This window comes from Hylaeus volcanicus, chromosome 2, assembly GCF_026283585.1.
Source record: "Hylaeus volcanicus isolate JK05 chromosome 2, UHH_iyHylVolc1.0_haploid, whole genome shotgun sequence".
NCBI classification, from domain to species: domain Eukaryota; kingdom Metazoa; phylum Arthropoda; class Insecta; order Hymenoptera; family Colletidae; genus Hylaeus; species Hylaeus volcanicus.
The window spans coordinates 5,612,211-5,627,653 of record NC_071977.1 but is presented as its reverse complement, the minus strand read 5'-3'; the positions used below and the strand labels follow the sequence as shown (position 1 = coordinate 5,627,653).

The window sequence follows — 15,443 nt, the reverse complement described above, 5'->3', positions numbered from 1 at the left end:
TTTAGTCATTCGAATAGCTAAATATTTAAATAAACACGTACTTAAATGATGTAGCGGTATTCGAATAGTAATATTCGAATAACGGTAGTCGAACAGTGATATTTAAATCGTGGTATTCGAATAGTAGTATTCAAATAATTGGGTTCGAATAATGATAGTCGAGTAGTGGTATTTGCATAGTAGTATTAAAATAGTGGTATTCGAATAATGGTAGTCGAGTAGTGGTATTTGGATAGTATTATTCAAATAATAATATTCGCATAGTGATATTTTGATAGTGGTATTAGAATAATGTATTCGATTGGTAATATGTGTATAGTGATATAGAAATGGTAATAACATCCACTGTATGCACAGGTAGCAGTAGAGATACTTTATGTTGGAGAAAGGAGTTCCTCTGACTTGGTTCCATCAAACGCGTCTGTTTAACCGTGAGTTTATGTTCAAGGATTTCTTTGAACAGCTATTCGTCGTGTACAGTAGGACCTTTTTAATTTTGTTTGTTTGGGGGACCACCAGTGGAATCTTATTTCAAATGTCACTTTTATGATGCATTAAAATATATAACGCTGAAAATTCGAGTCAAATCACCCAAAGGACAATGTTTTTAATGGTTACATGTTCTGCAAATTGATTTTTTCGTTTTCGTACAATTTGCAACGCTCCATTAGTAACAATTAGTAATAATATTTAAACAGCCAAATACTTTAATATTTCTGTAACTTTTTTATTCGTTTTTTACAAACTTTTACGACGTTTCCAATTCGTATAAATACTAATTACAGAATGCAGCATCGTAAATATATGTGCGTATATTTCATACGAACTCAAAGAATCGTTGAATAAACGATGTTTTTATGTTGCACTTTATAGTACTATTCTGATAAATTTGTAATTACCGGCAATGTAACTCCGGCTACATTGTAAATGAGTAGCCATATAATTATGTGATTGATGTAGTCCATAAATCACATCCGTCCACGTGGATGATTTTCACTCGTACCATCTACTTTTTCAATTAATTCCTCAGCAACAAGAAAAAACTTAATCGGTGACAAATAATGTTTTTCCTTACAGATTAATTGATAGCAAAATCGATAGAATCAATTAGATCTGGACACTTTCGAAATTGTATTATTTGAAATATTATTTGAAATAATAAATAATATTTCATATATTATTTCAAGTAACACGCTATTTCGTTTAATATTATTTACGTACCTCTGATCACTTCTGAAATAACAAATAACATGTTATTTTATTTGATTATTTGTAAAAATTGACGTTAAATAATAATTAAACACGGAGATTGGTTCAACATTTAGTTTTCCAACAAATGTATGCTCTCTTAGAATATATGACTGAGGGAAGATTCAAAGTTGTATGCTTTTTCTTTAGAAATAAATAATATATTTATCTTAGAAAGGCACAGAATTGATTACTATACTTGATAGAATTTTCACAACATTCTGGTCGTTAAAGTATATTACAGCACTTAAGTATCTTTTAATGGCGGTGAATACTTGCTCGCGAGGGGGCACACAGTTCCAAGAAAAAATTAACGAAGAACTCCATTAAGTTTCTGTTATCTCTTCTACTTACATATGTAAGCGCTCGGAGTTAATGTGTCACTAACTAATTTGTTACTTCATTCATTCGGAAAATTATGATCCGCGTATTCTTTGATTCGTCGACGATCATTTTCACAAATGCTAAACTGTGTGCCTAATTTTGTTCTAATTCCAATTCTAATTCTATTTATTTCTACTTCCCATAATATAATTCGACTATGTACACCAATACATTTCAAAAAGGTACAATTCTGCTAAAAAAAAAAAAGAAAAGAAATAATTAATCAAAATTAACAGCACACTAATTTCGATTATTTTGAACAAAAATCCATTTTTATGACAAAACTCTATTATTTATGCAGTTGATATCACGTTTGAAAAAGCATACTTATGCCATACAAAAATATATTTAGATTTCGAAGCATTCAAGGGTTTCCTTTCCGTTGAAAATGAAATTCCTGTTTTTTTTATATTCAAGTTAAAAAATTGAATTTCAACCATGGACGCCTGTCTTTAGACCACTGTGCGATTCTGCATCGATCGTATTTTTCTCCGTTCTCATGAATATTAAACAGTGAATAATTAACATTATCAAAGACGACATCCTTTGGTACGTAGAAGTTAAACGGTTTCGGATCTCTGAAATGCATCCGTTTGGCATTGTTGAAACTCTTGTTAGCATCTGAATGAACCACGTCCTTCTAATAGTCGACAATGCACGTTGCATCGGTGTATGCATTAGGCTGGTTGATCTTTCTCGATTTCTTCTTTTCTTCGTCGGGAATCGAACGTCGATTAGTACAGATCAAGCACGATGGTGATATTTTTTTCCAACCCTGTTAGATTAAACGGTTCCATATTGAATACTCACAAAATAATAATAACGATAATATAATAGTTTATTGCACTTCTTAGAAAGGGTACTGCAGTACACTTGGCATTCGGTTTCCAATGCCAGTGCATTGTTATTGTTGTTCTACTATGACACAGAATAGATGGCTTTGAAAGTTCATTGGCCTTAACTATGTTAAGTGTTAGGTAAGCGATGAGTGCACGTGTACAAAGGCGATCAGGATTTAATGTATCGACTTTTAGGTAAGGTTAGTGAACTGCTTCGATGAAAATCACGTTTAAAGTCATTTCTAGGAAGTATCATATCATATATAATCATGTGTAATCAAATTTATATAATACATATCATATGAGTCTATATAACACGTTTTTACATTATTTATTCATCGTATATGTATATGTATATATTATTATTATTATTATTATTATTATATACAGATTACAGATGATTTATAGTAACTATGATAATAATATAATATATAATCTATTATTACATAATACGATATTCTACATTATAAGGAAAAACGGAGTTGTTTTAACAGTACTTTTATTAATAATATGTATAATAGTGTATATAATTTCTGTACACAATGAATAAATAATGTAAAAACATATTATATAAACTGATATGATATGTATTATATAAATTTGATTACACATGATGTAATATATGTATATGAATACAGGATGAGACATTTTAAACAGGTCACCTACATAACTCGTTCGAAGATAGAAGATAGAAGAAGATGCATTAAACAGAACTTACTTGGTGTCGGGGATCTCATAATCTGGTATTACCAATTTTTCTGTAAGTGGTGTCGTCAAGGAGATATGAAGATCAATTCTCTTTTTTCAAATGGAATGGTATGGTTTCTTACCAAACAAAACAAAACGAAACGAAACAAAAACAAACAAAAGTAACCGATCGAAAAAATTGCATGTATTTCCTATTCAAAACTCCAGAAGGTATAAAGCACGTGTTAACGTTAAAATCGAGAGCCGAAATTTTGCTGGAATATTTTTCTTTTATGTATTTATAAGATATTCGAGGGGTGTGTAACGTAGATTTAAAAAATCATTGAAGCAGGGACCGCTGTAATGCACCAGCGCTTATGCGCCTTTCTCTTGAGACAAACGCGGCACGTGCCTGACCTCAACTCCTTGATCTTCTTGGGACCTAGCAAACGAGTGACCTTCTATTGCACAATACGTCGTTTTTCCACGTGGAGTACACCAACCACCAGTTCAGGAAAAACTCCGATTGATTGCACGCGAAAATGAATCCCTTGCACAAACAATATCTTCGGAAACAGCCGCAGACTTATCGCATTTGCATTATTACTCACTGCATGGCGCCGTCTATTACGTTGGATGTTACGCGTATACCGGGTTACTTTAGAACAGAGGTTCCCAAACTTTTTAGACAGGCGGCTCCTTTGGTACACAGATTATTTTCGACGGCTCTTTTAGTACCAATCGATATGCGATTAATCTGAAATACGTTAGACAGACTAGATTTTGTGGCACAAGCATTGTCGACGTTACCTTTTTCGAAAATTCCGCGGGACTTGAATTCACATTCAAATGCTACACGTAAATTTTACAACGAGGAATTGTTTATTTACAAATGCTGTTATTACATATTTTTCATAAGATGAATATTAAATAATAATACTTTGATGATTTTTGTCACTCCTTTGAACTGAATTCATCGCTACTGAAAAAAATGTCTTGCATCTGTTAATGGTATCATCATTCTGTAAGAAGTTAATCAAAGTCGGTGCCTTTTAATTTTAATTTCGTAGACCGCGGGGCTTCTTAAAACGCGGGGTCGGGTTCCGACGAACGCGCTGAACCTGCCTTGCGTCGGCCAAGCTAACTAAATATAAGTGTCATTTCATAAGACTTAATTTCTTCGTTATTAAACTTTACCAACATTTATTTTTCTTTCTCTCACATTTCTACATATTTACAATATATCGCGGCTCGCAGTTTGGGAATCACTGCTTCAGAACGTTGTTTGGTGCGTATTACGATGTTTAGCAAATACGATAATTGCGTTTCTTTTATTGAATGAGAATACTCTACGTCAACATCGGATGGAGTAAGTTAGCTAGTTTATTTATAGTGCGCTTGGTTTACATTTCTTTGTCATTACACTTAGTAATTTATACAATTGCTTTTTTTACAATTTTCTTTTTCTTCATCATTTTCATTATATCTACTTTCTTCGTTCAAATTGTCTTATCGTCTACTTGTTTATATGCGCTAATGTTAATCTTATAAAATAATACATAAAGAGTAGAATATACATATATATATAATTTGTATTTCTTTATATAGGTGATTACAATAATTTAAAATTAATAACATTTTCTTTATATCTTCTTTATATCTATTTCTTTATATATATATAAAGAAATACAAATTATAATATTATTAATAATGTATAATAGAATGTATATATAATATATTATAATACATTAAAGTATATTAATGTATTCATTGATAATGCAATATACATACATGATTTGTGCAAAAATAATTTCAGTATTTATATTCTATTATTATTTGATATTACAATATATTTCTATAAGAAGGTGACCACATTATATTTCATTTGAAATTGCAGATGTTGCTGTACATTTTTTGCAAATATTGTGCGAGTATAGGTATAGACATATACACATACATTATATACATGTATATGGCATTATTTATTTTGTTTCATTTTACTTTCACTCATTAATCTGCCATGTGAAAATTCTTATAACCAAACATTTTTTACATAATACAGATTCTAGCGTGTTTATCTTATTCGAGTTAATGATCTTGCAATTATTTTTAGCAACATCCAGCCAAGTTACAGTCGGTGCAGTTTATTTTCGGATATATTTTCTACATGCCGTACAAATTCCGCAAACGGTTGGATTTATTAAATTGACACACGAACCGAATGTGGGTCCTACAATCAGTTGTTCACGTGTCTGAACTTACAAGGACGCGAAGCCCCGATTCGTTTCTCTGTTACTTCAAACTGGTCTGGTACGCCAGTCGCATACTGAGGCCATGTGGTACAATACGAATATCGATGATGCATACCGAAATTATGTCATCGCTCTTATCTACCATTTTATCTGCAATTAATTTTTGCAAAACACCGTGCCGACTTTTTTTCGGTTAATTACAGCTATTCGTGAGAGTATCCGCCCACCCTGTACAACATTAGGTGTAGAAATTCAAGTTGATCCTTTCTAAGGTAAACTGACTCAGAATCGTTTGTACCCGTCTATAACGCAAACGATTCCGAATCACATGGAAAAAACGGATTTCAAGAATGTCAATGTCGGGTGCTGGCCATTTTTTCATTTCTTTTTATTTATTAATCGATAAAGGTACAAACGAAACTATTGTTAGTACAATCAAGTGCAAACGAAATACTATCATTTTCCGTAAACAAAATTAATCTTTTAAAAGAGTATCCGCCGAGTATATATATATATACACGTTAGTTTACTACGTTACGCTAAGTAGATTATTTTTACATACAACATAGTTGCTATATTGCGAGACAAAGTATTGCGAATGTCTTTAATGTTACCGCGGAATGAAATAGTGGTTGATAGACTGCGAATGTTTATGCAAATTTATATCTTTTTTCAGAATAAAGAATATCTACCTTTTTCATGTATAACAAAATAAGTTATATATAAGCCTGTGGTTGTTTGTGCAAATTTATGTTTTTCAGAACAAAGAAGTACTTTCATATCCATACAAAATAAATAATATATAAGACTGTACATGTTTATAAAAATTCATATTTTTTCAGAATTTCTTTTTATTTCGAAACAAATAAGTAATAAATAATATATTAGGTGTAGAAATTAATTCTGTGACCCTTATTCAATCGTTTGTAACTCTACTTGAAACAGATATATTTACTCGTTATTTTGGTAAATTGAAGTACGAACGTACTAAATCCTCGGGTGATCTCTATTACAATGTACCTATCATTCGATATTCGTGTTCAATCAAGTATTCAATCTTCATACGACAACCGAGATTGTTTTGCATATTGTTTACATTCACAATAGGTGATATGCAAAGTCATGTTTCTCACAAAACGCATCACCATTGTGAAACTACAATAGAAAGAAAACTGATACGAAACGAACGACTATACTCTCAAATTGCTCGAAAACAGAAAATATCCTTTTGCCGATTCTCCGATATTTACAGTCGTGACCCAACCATTCTCCACTAGCGACAAAATATTTTTGTACATTTCTAGATTTCATTGAAATAATGATAAGGTGAAATAAGGTAAAATAAATAAAGTTAAATAAGGTTAAATAATGATAACTATTATTATTATTAATAATAATATTCCTGATAAGGTCATCCCAAGGTCAACATGCTACACATGTTTGAATTTGTCTTTTTATCAGTTACAATATTGAAAATACTCCATTCCGCTGAAAAAAACATAAACGACCTTGAAACTTCGGAAAATATGACCTTGAGACAATCGTTTTACCCACCACAGTACGATCCCCTCCTAACCAAACATTTTTCTCTTAAAACACATCTTCGCATCACTAAATGCAACGGAGATATTTTAAGAAGAAATCTTAAATGACACACTCTGTATAATGATATACTTTTTTTTATTTATACTATTTCACATATTTTCACAGATAAAGAATTTAGATTTAAATGAGATTACGTCGTTATCTTCTAAACAGTGTAACATGTACTTTCTTATTGATATGTTATTATATTTTTGCATTTATGCACATCCACGTACATTCTCTCACATTTTTATTTGCCATAAATGGACAAATATTCACAGTCCAGCGATGGACAATTTTAAACGGTTGGAAAACTTTTCAATAACGACCGGTAGTCGTCGCTGCAACAACAGGTGGCGATTAGTTTGTGTTCCCTGCAGCTGTTCGAATGGAGAAATCGACAATCTGCCAGTTTGCATTGATAGGGCAGTTCGTGAACGTAAGGGTCTGTGCAGCAGCAAGCGTCATGAAGTAATTTTTCCCCGCAGTATGGATAGACCGAACTGTCGCACAACGGACATCTTCTGTAAATAGAGAAACATATTTTATTAAAAAATGCAAAATGAATGTTTCGAACTCGATGTTGAATTAATCGCTCAAAATGAATGATTCGACATTAATTAAGTTCTTACCGGTCAAGATAAATTGACACAGTTTAAAGTTAAGTTAATTCTCTTTCAATTGGAACATACTTTAATTAATATTAACGTTTTGTGAATTTTTTTCTGGATGAATAAAACCTTCCACTCTTCTTCGACAGGTATGAAGGGTCGTCACAGGAATACGTTACCTGTTTTGAGATGGAAAATTATAGCGTTTAAATGTCACCGATGCTTGCTTGGCCCCTGTCTCTTGATTACTCTCTATACTGCTTTGTTCGTCTTGCTCGCGAGAACCGCAGGAAACGTGTAAATTAAACAAATTATATTACATAAATACATTATTTATCGTAAATATCGTACTTACAAAATTGTTCAGTTTATATTCATCGAATAATTTCGATCTATCTATATTGGTTTGTATAAAAGCAGGGACAGAAAACGATATATTTTAAATGACTAAATAATTTTATTAAATATCACTAGGGGAAAAAGCATAGCACAGACATAAATTAGTTAATTGTAGATTACTAAAAAAAAAGAAATAAAACAGACGCAAACACGCACACACGGGCACATGTACAAACTTGTTAACTAAAAAAATTACTCTTTCAAATGTTAAGAAAGGCAACAGTTAATTTCCACGATTCTGATGGACTCATTTGAATTAATTAATTGACTTAATTTGAATATGAATATAAAGGTAATCAATTTTACATTTGAATCTATTCACTCGATAGCTACACAGACACACATACACAGGCATATATGCATACTTTTGATAGCATAACTGAGAAAATTACTATTTAAAGTGTACAAAGGAGGAAAAAATTAATTTTCACAATTTTTATTGATTCTTATGGAGAATATTTGAACGACAAATGAAAGTTTAATTTAACGAATAAATTTTACATTTCAATCCACCTACTCGATTTAATAACGATACAGACACCCACGTATAGGCACGTACACACACGTTTCATGGTATAACTAAGAAAATCACTGATTCAAATGTAAAAGGAAACAAAAATTAATTTTCACGATTCTCGTCGACTTATGATCGATTCTTATGGAGAATAATTGTATGACAAACGAAAGTTCAATTAAACGAATAAATTTTACATTCTAATGTACTCACTCAATTCGGTGGCAACGCAGAAATGCAAAACAACGGTCGCACTGATTATAACCGTGAAAATTGACATTTTTAAAATGATATTTGAAGAACACCTTCAGCCAACACCTTCGAACACAGACAGCCTTTCTAAAGAAATAATCTCCTCTACTCGATTTCTATTCAAAACCCACGCAACTTTTATTTACACACTTGGATTTTGCAAGAGAGGATCGTAAATGGTTGGCGTACCCGTTACTTGTAACTGGTCCGGTTCTTCCTCTCTTCCTAAGCGTCAGTGACTTGCAAAACAAAATAAAAAATCACCACGACACCGTGCCGAGTCTTCGTAACGGGTTTACAACTTTTGTTTTTAATCAAATAATAAATAGTTTTTTTGTTTTTATTTCATTGGTTAGCTGTTACTTAAATGAACGTTATTGGCAAGCTTATTAGCGACAAAGGGTTTTGCAAATGAACGATAACAGAAACAAAATAAGTAAATGATAGGAACATTTAGTTATTGAAATTAGGTACAAGTTTTTATTTGCTTTCGTCGATCAATTCTTAAATACACTTTACTTTTATTTGTCAATACCTAATTGCACATTGCTCTCATTGACCCATTTAATTTCCTTTTTAATTACGTTGATATCGTAACTGTTGATTTCGGTTAGTCTGCCAATTTAAGCATATTGTTCGAATGTATAAATAGATACAGTAGAAAATTAAATAAGATCGATTCGGCTGTGTTCTGCGCTTATTGTCTAACAAAATTATTTTCTTCAAGTTTTTCATTCTATTCTTATATTTTATATATTACCGAAAAACGTATATGAAATATTATTTACTTACGCACCTCATACAGAGTTGCTTTATAACTTTTACATAAAAGCAAACATTTTTCTACTGCATTCGTTTCAAATTTAGTATTTAAATATTATAGTCTCACAAAAATATTTAATTCAAATTTCGAATTCTATTTTTGTATCTTCTATTATAGAAAAATGTATATGAAATATTATTTTCTTACATACTTCATGGGGAGTTGCTCTATTCTCATACATAAAAACAAAGATTCTTCTGTTGCTTTCGTTTTAAATTATATACTTTCAAGAATATAATTTAATATATAATATAAACACAAAAATATTGGCGAACCGTTTGGAGCATGAGATTTCTGTTGAATTTAACACAAAAATGTTCAACAGTGTACAATTAAGTAACAATCGCTTGGGAGTTAAGTATCACATGACCAAGATGGTACTACATGTCCTAATTATATTTACATTGGCAAAGGGAGAATGAAACTAAGGATAACTTGTATAATACATGTTTATACATTCCATTCCATCAGACTAATCATTCTGTTTCATTATTTACGTTTCTAATCGGTAGAAAACTACAAACAGTACCTGAATATAGAATTCATCATTTTTTCGCAAACCGTTCAGAACAATTTTACAAATTCGGTGATTCGTTGTAGCGTGTATTGTAAACGTTCGTTGAGCTCGCATATTTTTGGCATGTCGATGGAAAAATAATTTATTAAAATAAGTCGTACTGTACAAAATATTTGGTATTAAACGTGTACTGTTAGACTGGTCGGAGAAGTAGCCTGAGCACCATTACTATCGCCAGGAACTTTGTCAGATTCGTATCCGTGTATGACCGTGCGTCATTTGCGAAATATTTCCCTGAAAAAAAAAAAAACAGAACACTTGGTTACTAGTAAATTAATTACTTTCAAGAATTAATTCTAGACCATTGGTAACTTTGATATCGTATTATTTATTACGATTCGTTGTATCAGGGGGACCAGAAAGTAATGTCGTTTCTGCGAATGCAAATACTTGTTTATTATTTACCAGCTCACCGTGTACCAATCAATTTTTATCGATCAGGTATTGAACATTTGCACACTAGATGACAAAAGGTTATTGATAACGAGGACATTTATATAATTGATTAAAAATAAAAACATATTATAGATTTATTTGTTTGAATTCAATGTAAAAGAAACGACATTACTTTCTGGTCCCTCTAATAATTAAGCAAATATGCGAGATTTTAAAAATATTAGCTTGATCGAACGTCAGTGATAGATATTTAATATATTTGATGTAGAAATCAATTCTGTGCTTCTCTAAATTAACTTAGCATTTATATACATATGTATAAAGAAAAATCATACAACTTTAAATTTTTTCTCGGCCACACATTCCAAGAGCGTGTTTAATTACTATGAAGGTTGGTACTCTACCATAAAAAAAAATGGTCAGTAAATGTTTCTATACAGGGTGTCCCAGAATTCGTGTAAGAATCGGAAATTGAGGGTAGCTGAGGCGATTCTGAACCACAATTTCCTTTGCAAAAGTGTCGGATGGTGCTTCGAGAACCACTAATTGTGATATTTACCTTGCACATGCATACATAATTAAAAGGCAACGAAAAGATTCAAAATTTTCTTAACGCAATAAGCGAAAAAGTAATACTTACAAAGAGAAGCTAAGTAGGAATGGCAACAACATTCCCGTAGCCTTGTGTATTCGGCACAGTTTCCAGCCTGCACTTTACATTCTTCTGGTCCCACGCGACAAGTGTGCTTGACGAAGGGGAATACCTCTAAAACAATAGACTAATAAATATACGGAACGGGGTTTCGAACATTCTGAATAGCACTAACTTTCAATCAATGAAAATGATAGATGTATATCTATTTAATTGCTAATTAGTTGCATAACATACAACAGAATAATTCTCATGAGAATAGATAAGTTTTGAATTAATACGCGTCTCAAAATAATTACAGTAGAAGCTAGTGGATAAATCGCTGTATCACTCGATAAGGTTCTAATATCGTGTCGATTCATAAATAACTTTTTTTTTTCGAACCACTTTTCTACTCTTCGGTAGGAATTCCTTTTTCGTAAATAATAAAAGATTCCTCTATATGTTACTTAACAATGTATACTTCAATATGGCCAAGGAAGCAGAAAATAATTTTTATAGAGAATTTTAAATTTCGACTAAAATCAACTGGGCATCCTCTTTGGGAATTGTTAAAAAAATAATTCTTTCATTTTTAAAAAAATTGAGTTTCCACCTTCGAGAAAAACTTTTTGTATGCTTTTCGTAGGGTTCCGTGAGATCTACAACGAAACAAAGTTTCAATCCAAGATATTGATTATTAAGAGTGCCACGAATTTTTGAAACTTGGGCAACTTTTCACATATTTTTCCTCCAGAATTAACTTAAAAATAGACTCTTTTGGTACTTTTATATTTCCAAACAAATTCTTCACCTAAAGACACGCAGTTTTCCGTTTTGATAATTAAAATCTATTTGCTGGGACTTATTTTACATGTGTTCGGTAATAACAAAATAATTTTACTTCAGACTTTTTTTAACGAAATAGCGATGCTAGAGCCTGTTGTTCTTGGAACAAAAATTGTTGTATATAGCTATGATTTGCACACATTCAAGGTTATGTTCTATAATATACACAGTGTAAGTTAAAATTTATATTCATTAACGACTCCGACTCGTCCAATTTTACAGCGAATTAGCAACTATTTAAAGAAATAAAAAAACAGACTAGCCCTCCTTCGCCTTTACCGCTCAAGTTTATAACGAAATAGTTCCCATTCACGATACTAGATAGCGCCAACGAATCCGTACACCAACGACGCAACCAATGTTTTAAAAATTCTACAAATAATTTCGTATGACATTGAATTTCGGTATAACGTAAGGCTGACTAGGCATTAATGACGCAGTACTACAAATTAAAAGTTCTATTATAACTAGAATACGAATTTTTATGCATTTATAGAAAATTTAAATTTATATGAAACTACTAAATGCTCACAGTATGCAATTATACAAAAAAAAAATCCTATTTACATTCAACTTTTATAGATACGTTTGAAAAGATTTTATTTTTCACGAAGATCCGCAGTTTAATTATACTATATAATACATACTATATAACACAATCTGTATTTTTATATGTAAAAACTTTATACTTGCAGCGATAGGCTCAAATAACTAAGACCTAATAAATACATATGTATTATATAAATGTTTTAAAAAAAGCAAAGTAATATTGAACAAATATATTCTGAATTAGTAATATAAACTCGAAATCTATGTGTTTGTAATTTTCTTTTATTATTATTATTATACTATTATTATTAAACAATATTAAGCTCTCCATTACTCTTCTGTAATTTTTTGAAAAGTTGCACAATTTTTATAAAGAATGTAATTTTATAAAAGTATTCAATTAAAGAAGATTTTTAAATAAATAAATATTCCTTTAGAGAATAGAGAATTTCTAAAAAAAGAACCCCCGTTTGTGGATTGAAAAGAATATGCTGTTCGTTAAAACAGAACGTTCAGTCCAAGTATAATTGTATTAAGTTTGTCCCTGAGGACGATCAAGTTACCGAATACGAAACGTAACTAACCGATTTTGTCAGTAACGGATCCAGATACATCGGGGCCCAATGCCCCCGATATATTTATAAATTAACGTAAAAGGAAGTTTTAAATATTTAACACTTGTACGAATACTTATTGCTTCTGTATTTCTATCGATTTATTGTTTTTTCTTGTTGATTTCTCACTTATACAAAATACCTAATCTTCTCGTACTGTATCTATTCTAGACATTTCCAAAGAGTATGTAGAATATCGTTGTTTATAAAAAAGAAAAAGTTAATAAATTACAATTTCACATAGTTTTTTTTGGAAATTGATCGGTGAACGAATACTTTCTACACCGACTGTATATCGTTTTAGCAGTTCAAATTAGCGCATTCGTTCCTTTTAATACCTGCTAGTTATTACATATTATATGTTTTTCCCCCTATTATTCCCTATAACAATAATAATTCAAATAAATAGTCGAGAAAGAAGACGACTTTTCATTTTTAACAAAGAAGTTACTACGTAATCTACGTAATCTACTGAATCTACGTAATTTTTCGAGAACAAATAAAGATTCATTTCGATAATTTGAATGGTAATTAAAATAAATAGTCAACAAAGAAGTTGCTCTTAGAAGTGTTTTCTACTTGCGGCCCCGAAACTGAAATTTCGTTGGTTTCGCGGTTGATTCGTCCCTGGGGTTTTGTATGTACTTGGGTCAACAACCAATTCACGTAACGAGGTACCGAAGGTTTCCGGTTCCGTATCAGTTCCAGGCAGTGTAACTACTTGGCAAAGGTGGGCTCGATTTATTGCGGAATTCCTCGACCACAGAAGACAATTTTTTTCTGCCAATTAAATACAAACATACTTCATGCGCGCAGATTGGAACTATTTTTTAACCGACTTCGAAGAGGAGGAGGTTACTCAATTCGATATCTATATTTTTTTTTTTTTTTTGTGTACGAATCAGTTTCCAAACAGCGTTTACTTTTCATTAGGCTCTTCGCCATTGGAAAATTGTTCATTTTATTGGTTAAATGTACCTATCGCTGTATCGATTGTAAAAAAAAAATAATAAATTAACAGAGAGAATTGCGTTAGAATCAATAACGAGCATTCACCCCTTCAAAAAATTAATTTTTCATGTTTCTCTGAAGACATACAATGCGTATATAATGTAGAGAATATATACACAATATAAATAATTGGTAAATGTCGAGACATGTATGAAATTTCATGTTTATTATTCTTGGTATTGGTTTTTGCTGTACTGCAGTTCTGGTTAATAGATTAGGCCGATTAGAAAAGTGCAATGAAGAATGCGTGAGTCATAATGGCTGATCGAAACGAACTCACGTATTCGATACGTGCAAGTGGTGCGTGCAGCAACGCGATTTTATTGCTTCCACCATTGTTATTCACGTATCAACCCGACGCATGTTAACACTGAATATTGCGTCGTGAATAACGAATGGAATTTTGTAAAATTATTGTTACATTGTTCGGAAGAGTTGGGATTCGTCGCTAGCGCTGTTGATCGCGAAGGCAATTTTTGATAAAAAATTTTATAATTTAAAAACTTATATCATCCTTTGGATCCAGGTTGTAGTATCTAGAACATCTCAAGGTCTCTAATTTTGTTCAAATGCGATACATTTTCGTATTTGACCGAGGAGAAAATTCGACCAAATGGTGTTAGAGGTCGATGACCGATAATCGCGCAAAGAGTTCGTACGAAGAACGCACAGAATACCTAAGTGTTTCTGTTAACGACTTTGCCGATTGTTTCAGTTTCATCATTGCGAGTCACCCGGTATAACCACCCTATACGATGGACATTAGCACGCCTGCGAAAGACAAGGATGGTATCGTTACAAGGAACAATGATTTCCTGAACAGGTGATTGTCCTTACGTCCAACTATGTGCGAAGGTAGACGACAACTTTACTTGATACCTTTCATCAAGTCCGCGGAAAATTTGTCTCCAGCCTGAAATAGTACTTCGATTCTATCGTATACAGGGGTGAATCACGAATCGTGATCAGTGGTGATTACTCTCTTATTCGCAGTCCGATCAAAAAAGGCTTGTATCAACCTTTGGATGATTTCAGGCGACCTTCAACGTTGATTATAAAAATTTTTGTGAACTACTTTTTTTTTTATGTTTTTTCAAGATCACCATGAATTTTTGGACGTAAAACACAGTTGATAGTACTTTTGTTATTTTATCAATTGTATACATTCTAATCGGTTATACAGGGTGTCCCAAAACTCGGGGAGGAGCCGGAAATGGGGGGTA

At 31.8% G+C, this 15,443-nt stretch overlaps 1 protein-coding gene across 2 annotated transcripts in view; it reads right to left on the bottom strand.

Annotated features, from left to right (window-relative positions):
• Nucleotides 1-9,222: 9,222 nt before the first annotated feature.
• The window catches only part of LOC128872157 (uncharacterized), a 15,819-nt gene continuing 9,598 nt past the window's right edge, over nucleotides 9,223-15,443 (bottom strand). For both annotated transcript variants that reach the window (XM_054114572.1, XM_054114570.1), the window contains exons 4-5: nucleotides 11,207-11,332; nucleotides 9,223-10,404 (exon numbers count right to left, since the gene is read on the bottom strand). In XM_054114572.1, the coding sequence (XP_053970547.1) occupies nucleotides 10,304-10,404; nucleotides 11,207-11,332 (227 nt within the window). In that variant the 3' untranslated portion in view covers nucleotides 9,223-10,303. The remainder of the gene's footprint in view (nucleotides 10,405-11,206; nucleotides 11,333-15,443) is intronic.